At 46.0% G+C, this 27,400-nt stretch overlaps 1 protein-coding gene across 1 annotated transcript; it reads right to left on the bottom strand.

Moving 5' to 3' along the window:
- Positions 1–541: 541 nt before the first annotated feature.
- On the bottom strand, positions 542–27,128 carry LOC127586677 (homeobox protein Hox-A3a-like). Its single transcript, XM_052044799.1, has 5 exons — positions 26,859–27,128; positions 17,276–17,422; positions 13,629–13,882; positions 2,615–2,716; positions 542–1,781 (listed from the first exon to the last, which is right to left on the bottom strand). The coding sequence occupies exons 1-5, from the start codon at positions 27,043–27,045 to the stop codon at positions 1,248–1,250; spliced, it is 1,224 nt and encodes a 407-aa protein (XP_051900759.1). The 5' UTR covers positions 27,046–27,128; the 3' UTR covers positions 542–1,247.
- Positions 27,129–27,400: the final 272 nt, after the last annotated feature.

Genomic DNA, 27,400 nt, shown 5'->3' with positions numbered 1-27,400 from the left:
TATTTATCCCATCAATGCTTCACTATGGATGTCACATGTGGCCTCAAACTCCATTTGGGTGTCAGTGGAATCCTTCCATTCATCTCCACTCTGCCCGTGAAGTACCTCAGCACAACATAGCTTTCCACGCTCAACTTGATCTGACCCACTGGTCCTGCTGAGAGCAGCTCCTGGGACAACTCTCCAGTTCCCACAACTCAATCGTCCGGACTCATCTCACCCTCTTCCACTTGCCCCTTTACCTCAATGTTGTCCCATCTCCCCTCACATCACCATCTAATACATTTCCATCCTTTAGAACATAAAACAGTACAGCACAGGAACAGGCCCTTTGGCCCACAATGTCTGCACCTACTATCCAGAATAACTTCAGTTGCCTGCACATGGTCCATATCCTTCCATTTCCTGCCTTTGCCCATCTTCCCTGGGTCCTGCTTGTGCTGAAAACCTTTAACTTTACCAGTTCCTACTGAAAGCTCTGAGCTGGAACTGACCACAGCATGTGCTTTAGTGAGAATAAGTCTGGACTCTACTCACATTTAGGGCTACACAACAGAGAAACCCTCAAGTTTATTGAAGTTAGCAACAAACATTATAAAAATCAAATATTTAAAACAGAGACAACAGTAGGACATTTACAACAACTGCCCACCATCACCACCCAGGTTGGACAGATGTTGGAGAATCCATGGAACAGCTGTTTCCTTCCATTCTGATTGGAGCAGGTGGCTTCCCTTCCTTCAGCAGGAGAGTCAGGAGGACCACCAGAGCCAGAAGGGATGCAGGCTGCGAGCTCCAGCCAGACTTCCCACAACCAGGCCCAGTGGCAAAGAGATCAGATTTTCTACAGGTGTACTCATTTTAACACTTTATTTGACAAAATTTAAAAATAGAAACAAGTTAAAAGTTATAATGGAGGTTCCTTCCATAGGTCTGTCCCAGCTCAGAAATATGTTGGAGACAAGAGGATGTTGCAAAACCAGGGGAGCCAAAGCAAAGTGGGGAAATTTCAGGGAGAGGTTACTCACAGGCTCAGAGGTCAGGGAGGGGAGTAGGGCTGCAGAGGGGGAGAGTGGGAAGGATGCAGAGGTTGGGGAGAGCAGGGGAGGTTGCAGAGGTCAGGGAGGGGGGATTGGACTGGAGCTGTGAGTGGTTTCTGTGGACTAGACCATTTCCGGATTTTGAGTTCCTCTCAATAATTACAAAATTCATTACAAAATGAGATTCACCCCAGGTGGCAGCTCGCCCTAGGAAATAATCACTTTCTCGTACTCAGCTTGGTTCTCTGCAGGTTTGTACCTCTCATAGACAAAAGAGTGAGCCTTCTGCCTGAACTCAGGTCTGGAGACTCCCTGCTGGCTGAGGCCAGGTCTGGAGACTGCCTGTAGGGCATGGCCAGGTCTGGAGACTGCCTGTAGGGCATGGCCAGGTCTGGAGACTGCCTGTAGGGCATGGCCAGGTCTGGAGAAGACCTGTTGCAGGGAGAAGTGCTCCACTGGACCAGTGGAACTGCAGGAAGACACTGAGCAGTTCCCTAGCTCTGTCTCTGGTCGGGAGGAGAGGGCAATTGCTTCCTTCTTAATGGAGAAGTTGACAGATTGGTTTGTATACTGCAAGGCACTTTTAATGACAGTGGACTGGAAATTGCCCAAAGCAGGGCACACTGACTCAGGTGCAGGCCACTGCTGAGTGGGGGCAGGCATCAGCTGTCTGGGCAGTAGGTAGCTGCGAAATTGTTGCTTCATATAATCAGGTGGATTCCTGAAGACCACAGGGTTATTCTGCAAAAACAGAAGCTTGTGTAAGTACAGCACAGAATCATTACACTGACAGCATAGATGCTGGGCTGGTTAAGAAGGCCAACAAAAATCACTTAAATTACCAGACCAGTAAATTAGAGATACAAGTTGAAAACCCATCATGGTAGCTTGGCAATGTAAATGCAATCACACAAATAACCTGGGGAAAAAGGCGACCACAAAACTAATAGTTTAGAGGAAAAGCCCATCTAGTTCACCAATAAACTTCAGGGGTAGAAACATGGAGCCTGGTCTGACCAAAATGTCAGTCTAGAAATTAGCAAGATGGTTGGTTCTCTGAAATGACCCAAGGAGACATGTTGTACTGCTCAACATGATACAAGTTCCCTCTTTCACAGACCAATTAGGGACAGGCATAAATGACCATGAGGACCACACAATAAGGTTGGGATAAAGTATTTGGAAAGAGGCTGGTGACTGCTTATAGCAGCTCCCATTCCATACCATCCTGGATGAGGAGGAACAAGTGAAGGAACTGCCTGTTATTGTTAGAGACATGAGATTTAGGGCAGACTTTCACATCACACGAAAAAAAATCTTGCACATGTTGAAAATCTGAAATAAAAGGCAAAAAAAACCCACAAGAAATGGAAAAAGCTGGTTGGTGCACAATGCGCACCAGGCAGTGTGGGAAATTTGGGGTGGTGAAATAGAGATGAGATCTTTAGAATTCCTTTGGATGTGCATGTTCCATCTGTGGACATAACCGAGCACCAGCAGGAGCCCAGTAAATGGCAAGTTGCAGTAGGTTGGCAATGTAGTCCACCACTTGATTAGAAGACATTCAAACTCACTTGTGACAGGTCCGTTGGCAGGAAAGTGACTGCAGGGCCATCGACTGGTTCCTTCAGGATCCGTTTCACTTTCATACGGCGATTCTGGAACCAGGTTTTCACCTAAAAATAATAAATCCAGACCTTTATCACAGCAGCTCTCGGCAGGTCAGAGCCCAGAGGAAAGGACTAACCTTGGCCAGAGGGGCTAAGGCCCACGGCTGTGAACAAAATGGCGGGCAGGCTTGAGAGACAAGGTGGCCTACTCCTGCTAGTGTGATCACCATGAGGACCATGGTTAACCCCATGGTGGAGGAAACGGGAAGGGATACCGAAGACTAGTTTTCCCTCTCTCATGCACTGAACTTTACAGAGAACTACACACCTCATCACATTCACCCCACCACCAATCTTATTCCTTCCAGATCTCCTTATACCTATGTCTGTGAAAGTGGAAGCCTACACAGCTTCCAAATCTACTAACCATTCAATGTCATGACTGATATCCACACCCAGCCCACAAAATTTATAACTGACCTTAGCCTCAACAACTTGAGGGAAAGATATGTTCAATGATTCCTAACCCTCACTGAAGAAGTTTCTCTTCGTCTTTCCTCCTGTGCCCCGGTACAAAACACCCCCCGGCTATCACATTGTCAACCCATCTCAAACATCAAATTAAATCTTTTACGATAATTCAAAGAACCTGAACTACCTTTTTTTTTATTAAAATTGTTTCACATCAACTGTCCACTTCCCTTCATAGATGCTGCCTGACCCACTAAGTTCCTCCAGCATCTTGTGTTGCTCCAGATGCCAACATCTGCAGTATCTTGTCTCTCTCCAGTCTCAGCCCCAAGCTGCTCATTACAGGAAGCCAGCCATAGAACAGCTCCAGCCCAACCACCTGACTGCTAAACACAGACAATGACCGTAGCTGGGTTGACCTGAAACTTAACAGAACCTCAGGAGAAAGTAGTGCAAAAAGCCACCCTTGGAATAGTGCAGCACTCCTTCAGCACTGGCCCCTCCTGACCCAGCAGGCAACCCACCTCTTGACATTTAAGAGAGTGCAGATACTGGGAAATGGAGCAACACACAAAGCACGGGAGGAACTCAATGGGTCAGACAGCATCTGTGAGGGAAATGGAGCCCCTCCAGTGCTTTGTGTGTTGCTCTTAAACAAGTGGCACAGACTTGGTTCTGCCTGGGAGTCTCAGATTTTGCAGCTGGTTGAGATACTGCTGACCAAGGGGGGTGGGTGAATGTTACCCACAGAGCTGCAGCTGAACCAAGTCCCAGATCTGGGGCAGAATGTGGGCTAGAGGCGTGTCATATATGGAACCCAGGGTCCAGTTGTGCAAATGTCACTCTACTCTGGAAGCAAAAGACAGGAAATTATAGGATGGTTAGCCTGAATTCAGTGGTTGGTAAGATGTTAGAGTCCATTATTAAAGATGAGTTTTGGGGTACTTGGAAAAAATAGGCCATAGTCAGCATGGTTTCCCTTCAGGGGAGATCTTGCCTGACAAATGTTGGAATTCTTTCAGGAAGTAACAGGCAAGATAGACAAAGGAGAGTCAGTGGCTGTTATTTACTTGGATTTTGAGAAGGCCTCTGACACGGTGCTGCACTTGAGGCTGCTAAGCAAGATAGGAGCCCACGGCATTACAGGAAAGGTACCAGCATGGATAGAAGATTGGCTGACTGGCAGAAGGCAAAGAGTGGGAATAAAGGTGGCCTTTTCTGGTTGGCTGACGGTGACTAGTGGTGTTCCTCAGGGGTCAGCATTGGGTCTGCTACTTTTCATGTTATATGTTAATGATCTGGATGACAGAATTGATGGTGTTGTGGCCAAGTTTGCAGATGATAAAAAGATAGGTGGAGGGGCAGGTAGTGTTGAGGAAGCAGGGAATCTGCAGAAGGAATTGGACAAGTTGGGAGAATGAGCAAAGAAGTGGCAGATGGAATACAGCATAGGGAGTGTATGATCATGCACTTTGGTAGAAGGAATAAAGGCGTCGACTATTTTCTAAACGGGAAATGAATTCAGAGATCAGAGGTGCAAAGGAACTTGGGAGTCCTAGTGCAGGATTCCCTAAATCAGTAGTAAGGAAGGCAAATGCAATGTTAGCATTCATTTCAAGAGGACTAGAATATAAAAGCAAGGATGTAATGCTGAGGATTTAAGGTGTTGATCAGACCCCATTTGGAATATCGTGAGCAGTTTCGGGCCCCCTATCTAAGGAAGGATGTGCTGGCATTGGAGAGGGTCCAGGAGGTTTACAAGAATGATCACAGGAATGAAAGGATTAACATATAAGGAGCGTTTGATGGCTCTGGGCCTGTACTCACTGAAGTTCAGAAAGATGAGGGGGGGGAAATCTCATTGAAACCTACCGAAGATTGAAAGGCCTGGATAGAGTGGACGTGGAGAGGATGTTTCCAGTAGTGGGAGAGTCTAGGAGATAGTGTCCATAACTCCTTGACCTTTACCATAGCCTTGGAGAGGGATAGGAGCAGACGATATGGGAAAGTATTTAACTGGGGAAAGGGGAATTATGACGCTATTAGGCAGGAACTCGGAAGTGTAAATTAGGAACAAATGTTCTTGGGGAAGTACACAGCGGAAATGTGGAGGTTGTTTAAGGAATACTTGCAATGGGACTCTGGGATAGGTTTGTCCCATTGAGGCAGGGCAAGGATGAAGGAATCGTGGTTGACAAGAGATGTAGAATATCTTGCCAAGAGGAAGAAATAAGTTTACCCGAGGTTCAGAAAGCATGAATCAGACAGGGCTCTGGAGAGTTACAAGGTAGCCAGGAAGGATCTTAAGAATGGACTTAGGAGAGCTAGAAGGGGGCATGAGAAGTCCTTGAAGAGTAGGATCAAGGAAAACCCCAAAGCGTTCTACACATTTGTGAAGAATAGGAGGATGACTAGAGTGAGGGTAGGACCAATCAGGGATAAAAGAGGAAACGTACCTGGAGTCGGAAGAGGTAGGGGAGGTCCTTAATGAATACTTTGCTTCAGTATTCACCAGAGAGAGAGACCATGATGTCTGTGAGGATGGTGTACGACAGGCTGATGTGCACGGGCATGTCAACATGAGGAAAGAGGACGTGCTGGAACTTTTGAAAAACATTAGGATAGGTAAGTCACCGGGGCCGTACAGGATATATCCGAGGTTATTCCGGGAAGCGAGGGAAGAGGTTGCTGCGCCTTTGGGGACAATCTTTGAGTCCTCACTGGCCACAGGAGTAGCGCCAGATGATTGGAGTGTGGCAAATGTTATTCCTTTGTTTAAGAAAGGGAGTAGGGATAACCCTGGGAATTACAGACCAGTGAGTCTTACTTCAGTGATGGGCAGATTACTGGACAAGATTCTCAGAGACAGGATTTATGGACATTTGGAGAAGCATAGGCTGATTAGGGACCGTCAGCATGGCTTTGAGAGGGGCAGGTCATGCCTCATGAGCCTGACTGAATTCTTTGAAGATGTGACAGAGCACATTGATGAAGGTAGAGCAGTGGATGAAGTGTGCATGCAATTTAGTAAGGCGGTTGATAAGGTTCCTCATAAAAGGCTCATTCAGAAAGTCAGGAGGCATGGGATCCAGGGTAAATTGGCCGTGTGGATTCAGAATTGGCTTGCTCATGGAAGACGGGGTGGCGGTAGATGGAGCATATTCTGCCTGGATGTCGGTAACCAGTGGTGTTCCACAGGGTGTTGGTGAATCTTTGGACTTCATTGCCACAGACAGGCCAAATTACTGAGTGTACTTAAAGCAGAGGTTGATAGGTTCTCGATTAGCGAGGGTTTCAAAGGTTATAGTGAGAAGGCAGGAGAACAGGGTTGAGATAGAAAAATAAATCAGCCATGATCAAATGGCAGAGCAGACTTGATGGGCTGAATGGCCTAATTCTGCTCCTTTGTCTTATGTCTACAGTTGTTCCAGGAACTGGTTCCCAGGGTTGGTGTTAAACCTTAGTCCCAGCTGTTTAGCAGTCTATTAGCAGAACAATGATCCTACCGGTCCCAGCAGGTCTGGATGGTTCAGAGGTGAAAGGATCAGGGCCGCAGTTACAGTTAGCAGCCTATTATGCATCTTTAACACAAAATGCATCACAAAGGAATCTCCTGGTGCAACAGCCAAGGTACACATTCCAAGCAAACACAACAATGTTGAGACCCTGCACTTCTGCAGCTTGCAAAGTGACACAGCTTCAATTTTCCCAGTCAGAGGGTGTTAGAATACTCCAGCTCACTAGTGTCTAACCAGGCTCAGACACACTCCAAAGGCCAAAACCCTACCATTGGGGAGAACTAGCAATGAAATACAGAAACCTTCAGTGGCTCAGGCAGCACCTAAATGGTCACACAGTCACAGAGGGATACAGCAACGAAACAGGCCCTTCATGCCGATTATCAACTACCCGTCTACACCAGTCCAACATTAATCCCATTTTTATTTATTCTTCTCATCAACTCCACATAGATTTTACCACCCACCTATACAATGGGGCAATTTACCTACTCACCAACATGTCTTTGGGATGTGGGAGGAGACTGGAGCACCCAGGGGAAACCCACATGGTCACAGGGAGAACGTGCAAACTCCACACAGACAGAACCAAAGGCCAGAACTGAACCCTGGTCTCTGGGGCTGAGGCAGCGGCTCTACCAGCTGCCCCACTGTGCTGTCCTGCCACAAAAAAAAACTCAAAAAAATGCAGGTGTTTGAAATTTTTAATTAAAAACAGAAAATGCTGGAAACACCCGTACTGTGCTGTACTGTTCTAGAACAAGATGAAGCATTCACTGTGTATTCTTCCCCACAGAGGAAGTGGCAGCACACTGGACAAGGTGGTGAAGGTGGTATATGGGATACTTGCCTTCATGAGCCAGGCCATGCAATAAGAGTAGGGAGGTTATGGTACAACTTTATAAAATTGGTTGGGCCACAGCTGGAATACTGTGTACAGTTCTGGTCACCTCAGTATTAGGACATGACTGCACCAGAGATGGTGCAGAGGAGATTCACCTGCCTGGAATGGAACACTTCAGGTATGAGGACTAAATAAAATGTTAATGTGCTAATCTGCTGGGGCATTTTGAGACAAAGAGGGAGGTCTCTTAAAGAACATCAGGGCCTGATGGGATATACCCCAGGTTATTGAGAGAGGCGAGACATGAAATTGCTGGGGCCTTGACCAAGATGTTCATGTCCTCTCTAGCCATAGGCAAAGTCCCAGAGGACTGGAAAGTAACTAATGTTGTTTCATTATTCAAGGGAAATAGCTATTGGAGAGGATTCTTAGGGATAGGATTTGAGCATTTGGAAAACCATGGCCTAATTAAGGACAGTCAGCATGGTTTTGTGCAGGGCAAGTCATGTCTTACTAACTTGATTGAGGTTTGAGAGGCGACGGAGCCGACCTCATGGCAGGCTCATCCAGAAGATTAAGATGCATGGGATCCACAATGACTTGGCTGTTTGGATTCAGAATTGGTTTGCCCATAGAAGGGTAATGGTTGATGGGACTTATCCTGGCTGGAGGTCCATGTCTAGTGGTGTTCCACAGGGATCCATACTGGGACCTCTGCTGTTTGTGATATATACAAGTGACCTGGATGAAAATGTAGATGGGTGGGTTCGTAGGTTTTCAGATAATACAAAGATTGTTGGTGTTGTTGATAGTGTAGAAGACTGCCAAAGGATACAACGGGATAAAGATCAGTTCCAGATATGGGCAGATGGAGTTTAATCCCACCAAATGTGAGCTGTTGCACTTTGGGAGATGAAATGTTAAGGGACAGTACACAGTTAATGGCAAGACCCTTAAGTATTAATGTGCAGATGGATCTTGGGGTCCAAGTCCATAGCTCCCTGAAAGCAGCTGCACAGGTTGATAGGGTAGTAAAGGTGGCATATGGCACCCTTTCCTTTATTAGTCAAAGCGCTGAGTTCAAGAGTTGGGAGGTTATGTTGCAGCTTTAAAACTCTAGTTAGGCCACATCTGGAGTGTTGCATTCATTTCTGGTCACCCATTATAGGAATAATGTGGAGGATTTGGAGAGGGTGCAGAAGAGGTTCACCAGGATGCTGCCTGGAATAGAGGGCATTTGCTATAAGGAGAGGTTGGACAAATTTGGTTCTTTTCTCTGGAGCATCAGAGGCTGAAGGGAGACCTGATGGAAGTTTATAAGATTGAGAGGCATAGAGTAGACAGCCAGTTTCTTTTTCCCAGGGTTGAAATGTCTAATACTAGAGGACAGAGTGGTGGGTGCCTGGAATATGCTGCCAGGGCTGGTGGTGGAGGCAGATACAATAGAGGCATTTAAGAGGCTCTCAGATAGAACATAGAACAGTACAGCACAGGAACAGGCCCTTTGGCCCACGATGTTGTGCCCAACTAATTAAACTAATAACTAAATGCCCAACTAAACTAGTCCCTTCTGCCTACACAAGGTCCATAACCCTCCATTTTCTGCATATTTATGTGCCTATTGAACAGCTTCTATCGTATTTGCCTCCACTACCTCCCCGGAAGTGCATTCCAGGCACCCACCACTCTGTTGTAAAGAAACCCACACATCTCCTTTGAATTTACCCCCTCTCACCTTAAGTGTATGTCCTCTAGTATTAGATAATTTGACCCTGATAAAAAGATACCATCCGTCTACTGTCTATGCCTCTCATAATCTTATAAACTATCAGGTCTCCGCTGAGCCTCCATCGCTCGAGAGAAGCAATCTGGGATGATCAAGACTTCAGCATTGGAAAAGCACAAATAACTCAAGAGATTCTGTGGGACTGGAAGAGATCACAAAGTTGTGGGAAAATGTGGCTATAGAGTAGTATGTAAAGAAGGATCATAATTTAATTCATTGCTTAACAAGAATATTAGTCATTCAACTGACAACCCACTACTAAGTGAACAGGATTGGCTGGGAGGCAATAACCATTAAGGTGATCTCAAGCTTATGGAAGTAGAATGAGAAAGTCATACAAAGGGTGCATTGGAGTTGTTTAAAGAACTTTCTGAAACGTTTGCAACCTCATTCGTGGCCCCTTCAATTTACTCAATTTTAATTGCCCCTCCACTGGAAACTGCATTTGGCCCCTATATCCCAAGTTCTGGAATTCCTTTCCTCAGCATCTTTTTCTTTCTCGCAAGTCCCTTAAGGCATCGATTAAAGCCTACAACTTTGACAAAGAATCTGCCCGTATATTTTTTATATGCAGGCCTCAGTGTCAAATTTTATTTGCTATGGTCCCATACATTTCCTTTTGACATTTCATTATGTTAAAGGCAGAATATACATAAAAGCTCATTGGATACTCAAGAGTGTTGCTTTGCAAAGTTTGGTTAATCCCTCAGTCTAACTTCACAAGGCTGTGAGTGGAAATGCAGAATGGTTTTTAAATGTATTTCTTAAACGATAAATCTGAGAAATTGGTTAGAAGCAAATTTAATGTAGAGGGGAAAGGAGAGGCGCCTTTGCTTTCATTGCTTGTTTTGTGGTTCATATAAAATTGACATAATAAGTATATAAAATTTGCACTGTTTTAGTAATTAACTACATTAATTTACATTAAATACACATTACAGACTAAAACATAAAGTGGAATGGTGGCACAGCACACAACAGATAGTGCTGTTGCTTCACAGCTCCAGTGACTCACATTCAATCCTGGTGTTGTCTATGTGGAGTTTACAGGTTCTCCCTGTGACCATCTGGATTTCCCCTAGGTGCTCCAGTTCCCTCTCACATCCAAAGATTTGCTGGTTAGAAAACTAATCCCGACAGTAAATTGCCCTTATTGAAGGTGATGATAGGGAAATCAGGAGAATCAGGAGAGGAGCTAAATGGACATCTGGGAGAGGACAAGATGTGGGGTAACAAGTGGAGGAATGAGATTGATGGGATTTCTCTAAAAGCTGGCGTGGGCTTAGTGGGCCAAATGGCCTCCTCCTATGTCTAAGAAAATATGAGAAGTAACAGATTATGACAGAGCAGATCATGTCTCTGAACTGCAGAACGTTAAAACACAAACTGCTCAAAGAACTCAGCAGGTCAGGCAGCATCTGTGGAGGGAGACGGACAGTCGACGTTTCAGGCCAAGACCCTTCATCTTGACCCGAAGGCACATTCATGTGCCATGAATGGAGGGATATGGACATTTTGTAGGCATTTAATCACTAGTTTAATTAGTTTGACACAACCTCATGGGCCAAAGGGCCTGTTCCTGTGCTGTTCTCTATTCTGAGAGGAGAGACTGGATGGGCTGAGCTTGTTTTCCCCGGAGTAGAGTTTGAGGTGGACCTGATGGAGGTATACGAAATTATGAGGGGCATGGATAGCATAGGTAGTAGGAAATTCTTCCCCATAGGCATCTAAAACTAGAGTGCATAGGTTTAGGGTTAGGGGTAAGAAGTTCAGAGGGGATCCAAGGAGAGTGGTTGGAATGTGGAACACACTGCCTGATGGGGTGGTGGAGGCAGAGACTCTCACAATATTTATCTAGATGAGCACGAGAATCACCAAAGGCAGAAAAAGCTACAGACCGTGCCAGTAAATGGAATTGGTATAGATGGGTGTTTGATGGTTGGTGTGAACAAGATGAGCCAAAGGGCCTGTTTATGTGCTGTACGACTGACTTGCTCTGCATTGTACACTGCACTTCCTGCATGTGAGCCATCTGCAGTCATTGGCTATAGTCTCACAAGAACCCTCCTATAAGAGATTTTCATCCATACTCCACCTCCTCATTCCCCAAAACTATAACCTCAGCCATTGGACTTTCCTCACTACTTTACCCACCCCCACCCCCCCCCACAGTTCCTACAGACTGTCCTACAAACATCGACTGTCCATTTCCCCCCATAGATGCTGCCTGACCTGCTGAATTCCTCCAGCACCTCGTTTTTTTTGTTCCAGATTCCAGCATCTTAAGTTTCTTGCATCTCCTACATACATCTGTCATTGCAAAACATCTTTCCAGAGGCGGTGAAACTCTATTTTTTTATTCATCTCTTCCGTTCCTCTGTATAACTCAGACCCAGAATCTGGGGTTGACCCATTAGCTCTGGATTGTCCATCACTTACATCCAACCACATCCCTGGTACCTGAAATAAACCAACTGATCACCACTGGCCACCTTTTGTCATGAAACATGGGCAGTTCTGGTGAGATTAGCCTTCCTTACATCTCACTCTTCCATCCAAGGCAACCAGTACCCATGTGTGTTCATAAAGCATTACCAGCAGGAAGTTTTGGAAGTGCAACAAGTCACAAGAGCAATATTCAGCTGGGGGAGGGAGAGTCAAAGAATGGAATCTAAAGCTGGATCTGAAAACAGGAGGAGAGTTTTGGGAATACATTGCAGGACAACTGATGGAATAATAGAAAAGGGTGGGCTGTGGAGGCTTTAGAAGCAATAGACATTTATATAAATACTTCAAGATCTAAAACCTAAATTGTGCAACTGTCAGTGTGTAGTCCCTGTTGTAATGATGCAAATTTGCCAGCTTGTTTATGCACAGAAAGCTCCACAAACCAGATCTAGTTAGTGAAGATGATTGCAAGGTAAATACTATGAGGACACAGTCAGAGTTGTACAGCACAGAGACAGGCCCTTCGGCCCACCTCATCCATGCTAACCTTCTTGCCCACCTACACATCCAATTTGCCCACACTGGGTCCATATGCCTTGCCAATTCAAGTGCCTGTCTAAATGCCTCTTAAACATAGTAATTGTATCTGATTCCACCATTTCCTCTGGCAGCACATTCCAGATATCAACTACTGTGTAAAAAATTTACCCTCACATCCACTTTAAAACTCCTTCCTCTCAGCTTGAACCCATGCCCTTTTGATTTTGATATCCATACCAGGGGAAACAGATCCTAACCACCTCCCCTATCTATACATCTTATAATAATTTTATACACCTCTGTCAGGTCACCTCGTCAGCGTCCTTCACAAGGAAAAACAAGCCCAGCCTATCCAATCTTCCTCCATAATTAAGGACCTCCAATCCAGACAATATCCTGGTGAACTCCTCTGCACTCTCTCCCAAGTCACCACATCCTTCCAACTGTGTGGTGACCAGAACTGCACACAATGATCCACATTGGCCCCAGAACAGCAGAAAAGATGCCCATGCCCTTTAAAACAGCCATGAAGAAAGTGGACAGGGCATGTTTAACAACTTACCACTGACAGTGCCACACTCTTTCTGAAAAGGAATCAAACCCACAACTTCTGGACTCAGGGCCTGAGTGTAACCCACTGAGCCAAGACTGGGAGGGTTTAGGAGGACCCACAGATTGGCAACAGCAAGACTATGAAGGGATTCCCAAAGAGGAAGGAATGGAGTGAAGGACAAGAATTAAGTTGTAGGTCTGGGTGCCAATGTTAGTGGGCATGGGCTGGAGTGACAGATGTACAGAGTGCTGACCAGGAGTGTAAGACAGCGGTCAAGAACAAGAGGTCACAAGAGCAGGATGTTCCAGCAGCAGGTTGTTCCAGCAGCAGGTTCTAACACTGCTGTACTTCTATAACTTCCACACTCCAGACTTGTTCTTTGGGTTCAAGTAGTTATATTGCTAGCTATGGCTTTAGGGAACGCACAAGGACAGCTCACACAACAGATCCACTGAGCTCAATGACATGCACCTCCACCACCCAGCCACACTTTTGCTTCAGCGACAGGCAGGCTCCTCTCTGACACTTTATTCATGGAGTCATGGGGTTATACAGCAGGAACACAGGCCAATTGGCCCAACTTGTCTATGCCAACCAAGATGCCCATCTCTAATCTCATTTGCTTGCATTTGGGCCATCCTCTAAACCTTTTTGATGCAACCTATCCAATGTTTTGTTTTAGAAAACATGGTAATTCTGCCTTCTTCCACCACTTCCTCTGGCAGCTTGTTCCATATACCCACCATCCTCTGTGTGAAAAGCTTGCCTCTCAGATCCCCTTTAAATTTCCCCTCCCACCTTAAACCCGTGCCCTGTACCTGTTGACTGCTCAGCCCCAGTGCATTTCCCAGGTCCTGTCGTTCTGACGCAGAGACGTATCTCTGCAGTTGGAAACGTTGCTGCAGAACCCGCAGCTGTTCAGCAGTGAAAGTCGTGCGACCCTTGTATTTCTTCGATACGGATTGCACATTTGAGCTGCCTTCCTTTACAGGATCCAGCCAAGGGTTTCCTCTGGCATTGAGGCTTCCCAAACCATCCTGGGAGTCTGCCTCAGACAGCAGAAAGTGGGGGGCTGCAAGAAATGAGAGACCAGGTGAAACCTTCACAGAATCGGCAGCAAATCACAAGTAAATGAAATGGTAGTGTAGTGGTTAGCGTAACGTTATTACAGCACCAGCAAGCCAGGTTCCATTCCGACTGCTGTCTGTAAGGAGCTTGTATGTTCTCCCAACGTCTGCGTGGGTTTCCTCCGGATGCTCCGGTTTTCGGTGTTTTAAGAGGGATAGGGAAGGGGGGGAAGAAGAGGAGGAGGGGTGGCGATACTGGTCAGGGACACTGTTACGGCTGTGGAAAAGATGGATGTTGTAGAAGGATCATCTCTAGAGTCCGTATGGGTGGAATTAAGGAACAAGAAAGGAGCAGTTACTCTACTAGGAGTATTCTATAGGCCCCCCGGTAGCAGTAGAGATATAGAGGAGCAGATTGGCAGGCAGTGTTTGGAGAGAAGCAAAAATAACAGGGTTGTTCTAATGGGAGACTTCAACTTCTCAAATATAGACTGGAACCTGCTTAGTGCCAAAGGTTTAGATGGGACGGAATTTGTTAAATGTGTCCAGGAGGGATTCCTGACGCAGTACGTTGACCGGCCGACTAGAGGGAATGCCATATTAGATCTAGTTTTAGGAAATGAACCGGGACAGGTGATCATTTGGGGGACAGTGACCATTGCTGCATAACCTTTAAAATTGTCATGGACAGGGACAGGTGCAGAGAGGACAAGAGGTTTTTTCAATTGGGGAAGGGCGAACTACGAGGCTATAAGGAGAGAACTTGGGAGTGTAAATTGGGATGTCCTTTTTGAAGGAAAATGTACCATGGAGATGTGGTCGATGTTCAGGGATCTTATGCAGGATGTTAGGGATAAATATGTCCCGGTGAGGCAGAGAAGGAATGGCAGGGTGAAGGAAACCGTGGGTGACAAGAGAGGTGGGAATGACTTGTTAGGGAGAAGAAGGTAGCATACGTGAGGTATAAGCAGCAAGGTTCAGACAGGGCCCGTGAGGAATATAGGGTAGCGAGGAAGGAACTTAAGAAAGGGCTGAGGAGAGCTAGAAGGGGACATGAAAAGGCTTTGGCTAGTAGGGTTAAGGAAAATCCCAAGGCCTCTTTCAAGTACGTGAAGGGTAGGAGGATGGCTAGGGTAAAGGTAGGTCCGACTAAGGACAAAGATGGGAGAATTTGCCTGGAGGCAGCGGAAGTGGGAGAAGTTCTCAATGAGTACTTCTCTTCAGTATTCACCAGGGATAGGGGTCTTGATGATGCGGAAGTGAGTGCTGGTAGGGGTAATGTTCTCGAGGTTGTAGATATCAAGAGAGAGGATGTGTTGAAGTTATTAAATAATATTAAGACAGATAAATCTCCGGGGCCTGACGGGATTTTCCCCAGGCTGCTTCGAGGCTAGGGAGGAGATTGTTGAACCGCTGGTAAGGATCTTTGAGTCCTCGTTGTCCACGGGGATGGTGCCGGAGGATTGGAGGGTTGCGAATGTCCCCTTGTTCAAAAAAGGTAATAGGGATAGGCCAGGGAATTATAGACTGGTGAGTCTCACATCTGTGGTGGGTAAGCTGTTAGAAAGGATTCTAAGGGATAGGATTTATGAACACCTTGAGAATCATGGACTGATTAAGGACAGCCAGCATGGCTTTGTGAAGGGAAGATCTTGCCTCACAAGCCTGACAGAGTTCTTTGAGGAGGTAACCAGGAAGATTGATGAGGGCAGTGCGGTGGATGTGGTTAACATGGATTTTAGTAAGGCATTTGATAAGGTTCCTCATGGTAGGCTTCTTCAGAAGGTCAGAGGCCGAGGGATCCAAGGAAGCTTGGCTGTGTGGATTAGGAATTGGCTTGCATGTAGAAAGCAGAGGGTTGTGGTGGAAGGAGTGCCCTCGGATTGGAAGGCAGTGACTAGTGGTGTCCCGCAGGGATTGGTTCTGGGACCTCTACTTTTTGTGATATTTATAGATGACTTAGATGAGGGGGTGGAGGGCTGGGTTAGTAAGTTTGCAGACGACACTAAGACAGGCGGTGTTGTGGATAGTGTGGAGGGCTGTCGGAGCTTACAGAGGGATATTGACAGGATGCAGAGCTGGGCTAACAAGTGGCAGATGGAGTTCAATCCGGAGAAGTGCGAGGTGGTATACTTTGGACGGACAAACTCCAGGGCAGAGTACTGGGTGAATGGCAAGGTACTTGGCAGTGTGGAGAAGCAGAGGGATCTGGGGTTTCATATTCACAGTTCATTGAAAGTTGCCTCACAGGTGGAAAGAGCAGTTAAGAAGGCCAATGGGATGTTGGCTTTCATAAATCGCGGGATTGATTTTAAGAGCCGCGAGGTGATGATGCAGCTTTACAAAACTCTAGTTAGGCCACACTTAGAGTACTGTGTTCAGTTCTGGTCGCCTCATTATAGGAAGGATGTGGAGGCGTTGGAGAGGGTGCAGAGGAGATTTACCAGGATGCTGCCTGGATTGGAGAGTATTGAATATTGGAGGGGGCTTTATTCACTGGAAAGGAGGAGGATGAGAGGAGACATGATAGAGGTATATAAAATACTGAGAGGAATAGATAGAGCAGACAGTCAGCGCCTCCTTCCCAGGGCACCAATGCTCAAGACGAGACGTCATGGCTTTAAGGTTATGGGTGGGAGGTTCAGGGGAGATGTCAGGGGGAGGTTTTTCACCCAGAGAGTGGTTGGTGCATGGAATGCACTGCCTGGGGTAGTGGTGGAGGCAGATACATTGAACAGGTTCAAGAGCTTGTTGGATAGGCATATGGAGGAGTGTGGGATGGGGGGGATATGCGGGAGGAAGGGGTTAGATAGTGTGAGGGTGGTTTGATGGATGGCACAACATGGTGGGCGGAAGGGCCTGTTTTGTGCTGTATGGTTCTATGGTTCCTTCCACATTCCAAAGCCGTACGGGTTAGGAAGTTGTGGGCATGCTATGTTGGCGCCAGAAGCATGGCGACACTTGTGGGCTGCCCCCAGAACATTCTACACAAAAGATTTATTTCACTGTGTGTTTCGATGTTCATGTGACAAATGAAGATATTTTATCTCCTGACCCACAACCCCTCCAGATGGTTAGCACTCATCCAACAAACAGAACCAGAGCAGCAGAAATATTCAGCAATAAACCACCAGCACTGATCACCCTCAAACTCCATTGCCCAAACAGCAATCCTATCCCTCTCCCTGGGGTCTACACTGAACCACAATTTTCATAAGGTGAGACCCTGACCCAACCACTAAGACAATATTTCTGCTTCCACATTATCCTGAAGTACAGCCTTCTCTCAATTCACCAGCTGGTAAAACCCTCAGCCAGGCCTGTTTCACATCTAGACTCTTCTTCCCACCACTTGAGATGAAGGATTGCGTCCAGTCCCATGGCACCCTCATACTTACTCTCATCCACCAGACAGCAGGAGGTGGCACCTCCATTCTCTATCTGATCCACTTCAGCCTTGACTGACTCACAAGAAGTGTGTTTCTGGGAGAGTTCAGACCAGTATTCCACAGCAGGGGCACCAACAGGGTTCAGCAAGGTCAGATCTACCATTTGAACAAATATGGTGACATCACAAACAACATTGGTCAGGAAGAAACCAACCAAAACTAAAAAAAAGTGAAACTAAAAAAAGAAAATGTTAGAAACACTCAGCAGGTCACGCAGCATCTATGGAGAGAGGAACTCTATGTTTCAGGTCCAAGATCCTTCAGCAGAACTGGGAAAGAGAGAAGATGTTAATTTTCAATAGTGGAGAAGATGGGGAAGGGATGGTGGGGCATGAAGAGCATCACAGAAAGCAGTCTACATAACAGCAGCTGTACCATAGTCTGTTCAACAACAAGCTCTGTGTCCGAAATGGGGAGATGTACCCCAATTCCAGAATCACAGACTTGTTAGCAATGAATTAGGACTACATAAGGCAAGGTGATCATTTGATCAATTGTGCCTCTGGCACCTCTTTGAAAGAGCTCTCCACATTACCTCTTGCTGTTCTCTCCCCACAGATCAGCACTTCTCCCCGTTCCAATATGAAAGCTCCTGTTGAATCTGCTTCCATGACCTTTTGAAGCAGCACATTCTGGACCACAACAGCTCACTTGTGTTAAAATATTTCTCCTCTTCCTCCCTCTGGCTCTTTTGCTGATTCCCTTCAACCTGTCCTTTGGTCACTGACTCTTTGTTTCTGGAAATACTTTTTCATTATTTACTCAAAACACATCTATTAAAACTCCCCTGAATGCATCCTCTTCTGCGAATAAGGAACCCAGCTTTGCCATTCTCTCCACGGAACTGGAGCTCACTGCCTGAAAGGGTGGTGAAACAGAATCAGCCAGGGTTTTCAAGGGGGGAAATTGGACAATCACTCAAGAAAAATAATAGGAAAGAGGCTGAATAGATGGTTGTTCGGGAAATCACCACAGACTCAGTGAAGTCATACACACAGAAACAGGCCCTTCAGCCCATCATGTTCATACCATCAGCTAATCCTTCCAACTAATCCCATTTACCAGCACTTGGTTCTGCAGCCTTTACAATTCAAGTGCTTGTTCAGATACTTTTTAAACATTTGCAAAAGTACCAGTGTCCACTACACACTCAAGCCATGTACTCCAGATTCTAACCACTCTCTGGGTGAACAAAGTCTTCCTTAACCTCCGTCCCTTACCCTAAATGTATGGCCCCTAGATAGAGACACTTCTGCTCTGGGGAAATGTTTCCTATCATCTACCCTATCTATGCCATCTCCTTCTCCACTTTCCCAGCAACCCGAGCTCACAGACCTCAGACCCCATCCACGGTGGTAATCATTTGGCCCATTGTCAGCACTGTTCAACATGATGGCACCTGCCAGCACAGGGTCTACAGCCTAGAGGTTATGGTTCTTCCAGTACACATCGATGTTGAGGGTTGTCCCTCCATCACCTTTGCAGAGATTTCTAGACCACTGCCATCCTCTGGAAGAAGGAAATGCTTCTCATCCTCCCTCTAATCCTTCTACCTGCTTTAAACCCATATCTCTTGGGTTTTGAGCCCTCAGCCAAGGGAAACAGAACCTTCTTATTTAGTCAACCTCAGCCCTTCAACATTCTCATAGAATCAAAAGTGCAGAAAGAGGCCCCATCAGCCTAATTTCTTAAGCCTGTGCCTTCTAGTTCTAGACTCCCCTGCCCTAGGAAAATGATTCTGACTATCCATTCTATCCAGGCCCCCTAATATTTTTATAATTCTCTATATTGTCACCCCTCAGCCTCCTACGTTCCAGTGAAAACAAGGCCAGTTTGTCCAACTTCTCCTTATGACTGCAGCCCTCCATTTCAGGCAACATCCAGGTGAATCTCTTCTGCACACTCTCTATTGTTACCACATCCTTCCTGTAGTGTGGTGACCAAATCTGCGCACAATACTCCACGTGCAGCCTAAGCAGCCGTTGGGAGTTTTGTACAGCTGCAACATTACAATACACTCAGTGCATTGACCTATGAAAGCAAGCATGCATGCCAAACATCATCTTCACTACCTTATCTACCTGTGTCACCACTTTCAGGGAGCTATGGACTTGCACCCCAACATCTCTCTGTACATCAACAGATCCCTGACACATACTCCATATTTTCTACCAGATTGCAATTTATCAAGGTGCATTACCTCACACTTGTCTGGATTAATTTCCATCTGCCACCACTTCACTCAACTTTCCTGCTGTATTCTGAGACAATTTTTTTTCTATCTACAACTCCACCGATTTCCGTGTCATCTGCCAGCTTACTAATTATATGAGCTGCCTTCCCATCCGTCATTTATATATATTACAAACAATAAAGGTCCCAGCACTAATCCCTGTGGTACACCACTTGTTTCAGATTTCCTGTCAGAAAAGCACCCATTCGTCACTGCCCTCTGCCTTCTATCACCAAGCCAGACTCGGATCCAGTTTGCCAACACGCCGCAGATCCCTTGTGCTTTAACCTTCTAGCCCAATCTACCGTACGGGACCTTATCAAAAGCCTCACTAAATTCCACGGACGTCATGTATACCACTCTGCCTTTATCAATTTTCTTAGGTATGTCCTCGTAAAAAAAAAACAAAACCATGCTGACACCTCCTAATCAGTCCTTGCTTCTCCAAGTGAACACAAACCTTGTCCCTCAATCTTCTCCAAAAACTTCCCTACCACTTATCCCTACTGCCCTTTTTGAACAAGGGGACAACATCAGCTATTCTCTAATCTTCTAGTACCTCATCCAATGGCTAACATAGATGCAAACATTGTTACAAACTTTGACAACATTAATGTACACGTTAGGCTGCTGTTCATCGCTTCCAAACTTGTCACCAAGCTCCAAGACCTGGACCTCTGTACCTCCCTTTGCAACAGAATCCTTGACTTTCTTATTGGCAGACCTCAATCAGTGCAGATTGGTAACAATATCTGCCCTTCACTGACCATCAACATTGGTCCACTTCAAGGATGCGTGTTTAGCCCCCTGCTCTACTCTCCAAACACCCATAACTGTGTGGCTAAGAACAGTTCCAATACCATCCACAAATTCACTGCTGACACCACTGTTGTTGCTGAACCATGGATTGTGATGAGTCAACACATGGAAGTGAGATAGAACATCTGGTTGAGTGGTGTCACAATAAAAACCTCATGCTTAATGTCAAAAAAAGCAAAGAGCTAATCATCGACTTCAGAAAGGGGAAGTCAGGAGACCACATGCCAGTTCTCATAGGTGGGTCAGAGGTGAAGAGAGCTAGCAGCTTCAAATTCCTGGGCATCAACATCTCAGATGATCTGTCCTGTGCCCAGCACATGGATACAATCATGAAGGCAGTGCACCAGTGCCTTTACTTTCTTAGAAGCTTAAGGAGATTTGGCATGTCACCAAGTACTCTAACAAATTTCAACAGATGCACTGTTGGAAGTATCCTGACTGGTTGCATCATGGTCTGGAACAGCATTTCCAAGGCAGAGCAACATGAGAGGCTGCAGAGAGTAATGGACACAGCCCAGTCCATCACAGGCACATCCCTCCCCATTGAAAGCATCTACAGGAGGCGCTCCCTCAAGAAAGGAGCATCGATCATCAAGGATCCCCACCATCCAGCCCACGCCCTCTTCTTGCTGCTACCATCGGGCAGGAGGTACAGTAGCCTGGAGTCCCACACCACCAGGTTCAGGAACAGCTAACTTCCTACAGCCATCAGGTTCTTGAACCAACTTGCACAACCCTAACCCAACCTCAGCAATGGAACACCACGGACCACCTCTTGCACTAACATGGACTTGTCTCTGATTGTCTTCTTTTTTGCACTAAGGCCTTGGTTTGCATAGACTTTTTTCCTCTTCAATGTCTTGTATAATTTATATATAAATTATGTTTTGTGTCCAGTAGGAACTACAACCCTAACCCAACCTCAGCAATGGAACACCACGGACCACCTCTTGCACTAACATGGACTTGTCTCTGATTGTCTTCTTTTTTGCACTAAGGCCTTGGTTTGCATAGACTTTTTTCCTCTTCAATGTCTTGTATAATTTATATATAAATTATGTTTTGTGTCCAGTAGGAACTTACATGCCCTGTGATGTTGCTACAAGTTTTTCATTGTACCTCATGGTACTTGTGTACATGACAATAAACTCAACTTGACTTACCGTCTCCACCAGAACCCCAGCCATCTCCTCCCTTGCAACTCTTAGCATCCTGGGATCGATCCTGTCAGGCCCTGGAGATTTATCCACCCTAATGTGCTTCAATATTTCTAATACTTCCTCCTTCCTGATACAGATGTCCTCCAGGATATCAGCCTACCCCTCCCCTAACTCTCCAACTTCCATGTCCTTCTCCCCTGGTGAATACCAATGAGAAGTATTCATTTGGGACCTCACTTATATCCTCTGGCTCCACTTATAGATTACCCCTCTACTCCCTGGGGTGACCCACGTCTACCTTAGCTACCCACTTGCTTTCAACATACTTATAAAAGGTTTTTGGATTCTCCTTAATCCTACTTGCCAAGATCATTTCATAGCCCTCTTTTTGCTTTCCTCATTTCTTCCTTAAATTGTATGTTCCCTATAAAGCTCGAGTGACTCATTCAATATTAGTTTCCTATACCTGACACAAGCTTCTTTCTTTCTCTGATCAAGCCTTAAATGTTCTTTGTTAACCAAGGTTACCTAAATGTACCATTCTTGTCTCTCACCCTTACAGAGACATTGTCTCTGAACTCTCACTATTTCCTTTTTAAATGCTTCACACTTACCAGAAGCCATTTTCCCCTCTAGCAGCTGCTCGCAATCTACTTCCATCAGGTCCTGTCTTACAAAGTTTCCTCCCTCAGACCCCCTTTAAATCTTTCCCCACTCACCTTAAACCTATAGTTTCCCTTACCCTTGCAGTTTTTTTTAAACAACACCTCTATTAGGTCACTCCTCAGCTTCCTACGCTCCAGAAAGAAAAGCCCCAATCTATCCCTTCCCTCCTTATAACACAAGTCCTGCAGTCCCAGCAACATCCTTATGATCTTTTCTGCACCCTTTCCAGCTTAATCACATCCTTCCTATAGCAAGGTGACCAGAACTCCAAGTGCAGTCTCACCAGTGTCTTGTACAGCTGTAACATGATGTCCCAATTCTTGTACTCAACTTCCTGACCTACGAAGGCAAGTGCGCCAAACATCATCTTCACCATTCTGTCTATGTCATCACTCTCAAGGAACTATGTACTTGCACACCTATGTCTCTGATCTACAAACACTCTCCAAGGCCCTGCCATTTACTGTGCAAGTCCTGCCCTGGTTTAACTTACCAAAGTGGAACACTTCACACTTGTCTGAGTTAAATTCCATCCGTCATTTCTTGGCCCACTTTCCCAGCTGATACAGATCCTGGTGTAACTTTAGATAACGCTCTTCACTGCCCACTGTACCATGTTTTTTGGTAGCATCGCATTTTAGGAATTCCTTGCCGTCTAAGCCTCTTGCACTAAGGCAATCCCAGTCAACACTGGGAAAGCTAAAAATCACCCACTACTACAACTATCACTTTTACTCCGTTCTGTGATCTGCCTACATATGTGTTTTTCCAATTTCCACTGATTATGGGGAGGCCTGTAGTACAACCCCAAATTGACCATCCCTTTCCTATTTCTTAAGTTCTACCAATATAGCCTCATTGGCCTATCCTTCCTGACCACTGCAGTAATGCTCTCCCTGATCAGCAGGGCAACACTACCTACCCCCTGCACCCCTCTGTCACAGTTGAAATGTTGGAACATACACCAGAACACTGAGCCGCCAATCCTGCCCTTTCCTCAACCGTGTTTCTGTGATTGCAACAATATCATAATCCCTTGTGTTCCAATTTTTAAAAGCTGCACTTTTCCACTCCACAATAACCTCCAATCTCCTCTACACCTTCCCTAGCGTAATCACATCTTTCTAAGTAATGTGGTGTCCAGAACTGCACATGGTACTCAAACCTCAGGTCTACCAAGTGTTGAATGACATTTGAGCAAAACCAGACTGCTCTCATATTCCATGACCAAACTAATGAAGGACAACATCTTGCATGCCTTTGTAACTATCCATTGACTCATCTGGCTATTTGGACAGACACTCCAAGTCCCTCTGTCCCTCCACATCACTCATTATTCTCCCTTTACTGTATATTCTTGTGTCTTGATGCACCTCCCCAAACACATCTCTTCACACTTCTTTGCATTATTCCATTTGGTATTTTTTCACCAGCTGACACCTACCTCATCTTATATTCTAAAACTTCCCTCTTCCCCATCAACCACATGGAAAATGTTTATATCATCTGCAAGCTTCTGTATCATGCCCCTACATTTAAATCCAAATCATTATGATCTGACAAAAGATAATGTTGAGCCTGATGAAACCCCACTGACAATGGCCATCCAATCATAAAAAGTTGCAAACCATTACCCACTGCTCCCCAAAGCAGAGCAGATTTTAGATCCAGTTTGCATCTCTCCATTGGATCTCAGAATTCTACTTTGACAGCTTTCCACGTGGGAGCTTCCCAAAATCCTTACTAAAATGCACATGACCAGCATGAAATGCATCTTTAAAATTCAATTGTTAAGCCGACATGACCTTCCCTTAAATTCATGTTGATTGTCCCCAAGTAATCTTTACATTCCCAAATTAATGTGTGCACTGAAATAAAAATCAAAAGGTATGCAGATGCAGGAAGCCTGAAGTAAAACAGGGTTTTTTTTAAAGTTTTTTTTGAGGAGGTAAATGAGAAAATTGATGAAGGCAGGACAGTACACATGGTATGCATGGACCATAGCAAGGCTTTTGACAAGTTCCCCCATGGTAGGCTGGTCTAGAAGGTTAAAGCACGTGTGATCTGAGGTGTTGGCAAACTGGATCCAAAATTGGCTTGGTCATGGGAGGCAGAGGTCAGTGATGGAGGGTTGCTTTTCTGAGTGGGAGATATAAGCAGTGGTGCGCCACAGGGGTCAGAGCTGAGACCTTTGTTGCTTGACGGATGAAAATATGAGAGGTGATATGATTAGTGAGTTTGTTGATAAAATGAAAATTTGAGTTGTAGACAGCAAAGAATGTTGTGTAAAGATGCAGCAGGACATCAATCAGCTGGAAAGTTGGGTGGAGCCATGGCAGATGAAATCTAAACCAGACAAATGTGACGTAACACACTACAGGACATCAAGTTCCGTCAGGACATACAAAATAAATGGCAGGAACCTTAGGGGTTTTGATGTACAGAGACACCTTGGTGTGCAAGTTCATAGTTCCCTGAAAATGGCAACACAGGTAAATTGGGTAGCTGAGAATGCATGTATATGGCATGTTTGCCTTCATCGGCTGAGGCTTTGGGTATAGGAGTTGCAAATGTAATGTTGGAGATGTACAAAACTCCAAGTGCTAGTTAGGCTGCACCTGTGAGCATTTGTGCACAGTTCTGGTCACTACACTAGAGGAAGGCTTTAGACACAAGCCACCACTCAGAAAGAGCACAAAAAACATGCAGCAGGATGTTGACTGAACTGCAGGGCTGTAGGTACAAGGAGAGATTGGATAAGGGGGTTTATTCCCACTGGAGTGTCCTAGGATGATGGGCGACCTTATAAAGGTTGATAAAATTATGAGTGGCATTGATAGGGTAGTTAGAGTGCCCCCACCACCACCCCCCCCCCCCAAGGTAGGGAGTCTAAAAATAGAGGGCATAGATTTAAAGTGAGTGGAGAGAAATTGAGCAATAAGTTTGTTACAAATACAGCAGTAGTTATAGGGAGCAAGTTGCCAGAAGAAGTGGTAGGGGCAGATACAATTACAATGGTAAAAAGGCTTGTGGACAAGTATTTTGGACAGGAAAGGGGTAGAGGGATATGGGCCTAATGCAGGCAAGTGGGATTAACGTAAATAGGCACCACAGTCAGTGTGGGCAAGTTGGGCCGAAAGGCCTGTTTCTGTGCTGTGCGACTATGAATCTAATGCTGCAAACACAGCATTTGGAGAGAAACAGAGTTAGTTTCTGACAAAGGGAGTTCAACCTGAAAAATTCTTTCACTGTTCACAGATGCTGCCTGACCTGCTGAGTGCTTCTCACGTTTTTTTGTGAATGTTTATACTGTTCCTTGGAATTGATTCCAATAATTTTCCTATCAATGGAGCAAAAATAACATCTGCAGTTATTCAGTTTATCTCCTCCCCTCTTTTAAGCAAAGGGGCAAAGTACCAATCTCCATTCCTCTGGCACAAGGAGAGAGGGGTCATCCTAGTTAGGCCACAGATCATGTGGGGATACAGATCACCACCCTGCAGCTAAGGGTGAGTTGAGGATGTTGCCAGGACAGAATAATTATAGACAGGGGGAGACTATCCAGACTCGGGTCCAAGGAGGCAAGGTAAAATTTACTCAGATTCATACAGCACAGAAACAAGCCCTTTTGGCCCACCCCACCTGTGGCTCCTACCTATCCTATCCAACGAACACAAAATGCTAGAGGAGCTCAGCAGGTCAGGCAGCATCGATGGAGGGAAACGAATAGTCCTGATGAAGGGTATTAACCCAAAAGGTCGACTGTTCATTTCCCCTCACAGATGCTGCCTGACCTGCTGAGTTCCTCCAGCATTTTGTGTTCATTGCTCCAGATTTCCAGCGTCTTCCGTCTCTGGTGTCACGAAGTACCTGTCCAAATGCCTTTTAAATGTTGTAATTGCATTTGTCTTCACCACCTCCACTGGCAGCTCGCTGCAGTTATTCACCACCTTCTACACTTCCTGCCCTATCTGACTTTTTCTACCCCATCTGTGCCCCTCAATGTTATAAACCTTTCAAGTCACCGTCAGCCTCCTACATAAACCCAGCCTGCGCACTCTCTCCTTATATTGACAGCCCTCCATTCCATGCTACATCCCGGTGAATTTCCTCTGCACTGTGGCACATCCCACCTGTAGTGTGGCGACCAGAACTGTACTCAGTACTCCGTGTAGTCTAACCAGTGTTTTGTACAGCTACAGAGTGACGTCCCAACTCTCATACTCAATGCCTTGGCCTATAAAGGCGAACATGCCGAATGCCTTCTTCGCTACCCAATCTACCCGTGTCGCTATTTTCAGCCTTTCTGAAGTTACAGAAAGGCTAGAGTTCTTCAAGCGTCCACAGACGATTCCATAGGGTACTCTCCCCTCTCCCGGACTACCAATCAGGACCACCCCAGGGGTTAGTTTGGGAACCGCTGGAGCCCAGATCGGCCTCCTTCTGTGGAACACAAAGTGATTCACAGGCTGTGGAATTGTGCCGGTGATCCCGAGCCGAGGAAGAATTGGAAGACCGGGTCTAGGGAGACACGAGACACCTGGGGTGACTGGGGTAACGGTAATAGCAGAGGCCCCGCTCCAGACCCAGGCCACTGCGTGAACCTCCGGTGTTTGAGAAGATGCCCATCCCACCCACCTCAGGCGCACCCTACCTGCTCGCCAAGCCTCACTCTCCACGTGTTCCTCCGGGACCCGCCGCTGCTCTGCGGCCGAGTGGTGGGGTGGGAAGGGACAGAGCTCACGGTCGCCGGTATTACCGTCGCCCTGTGGGAAGCAGCAATCCTCCCTCCGGGGACCAGACTCCATCTGTGACTGAAATTGCAGGAAACGCTGCTCCATGGGATCCCACCGAGCATGGGAAAGCTGCAGACAGATGGCTCCACGCTGCTCGCAACTTTAATGGAGCAGCAAGCCTCGGGGACACTTCTGGGAGGGAACAGGGTGAGAAATAGGCGTTAATTGATGCTATTGCAATGGAAATCTCCGAGGTTTCCCAGAGATGGGAGTTGTTCAATCCCAGAGCAACTGCCCAATCAGAAACCTTCTCGCAGATCCCAACAAAAGGCCGAATGAAGAGAGAGAGACACACACACAGACAGACAGAATTCCCCTTGGTTGCATCGCCGTCCAACACTGGGTCAAAAGGACCAAATTAGGGATTTACACAGTTATGTATTCCCTGGATTTCAAAAGA

This window comes from Pristis pectinata, chromosome 37 (assembly GCF_009764475.1).
Source record: "Pristis pectinata isolate sPriPec2 chromosome 37, sPriPec2.1.pri, whole genome shotgun sequence".
Lineage (NCBI taxonomy): Eukaryota > Metazoa > Chordata > Chondrichthyes > Rhinopristiformes > Pristidae > Pristis > Pristis pectinata.
The sequence above is the reverse complement of the archived record's forward strand: the minus strand, read 5'-3'. Positions and strand labels throughout refer to the sequence as shown.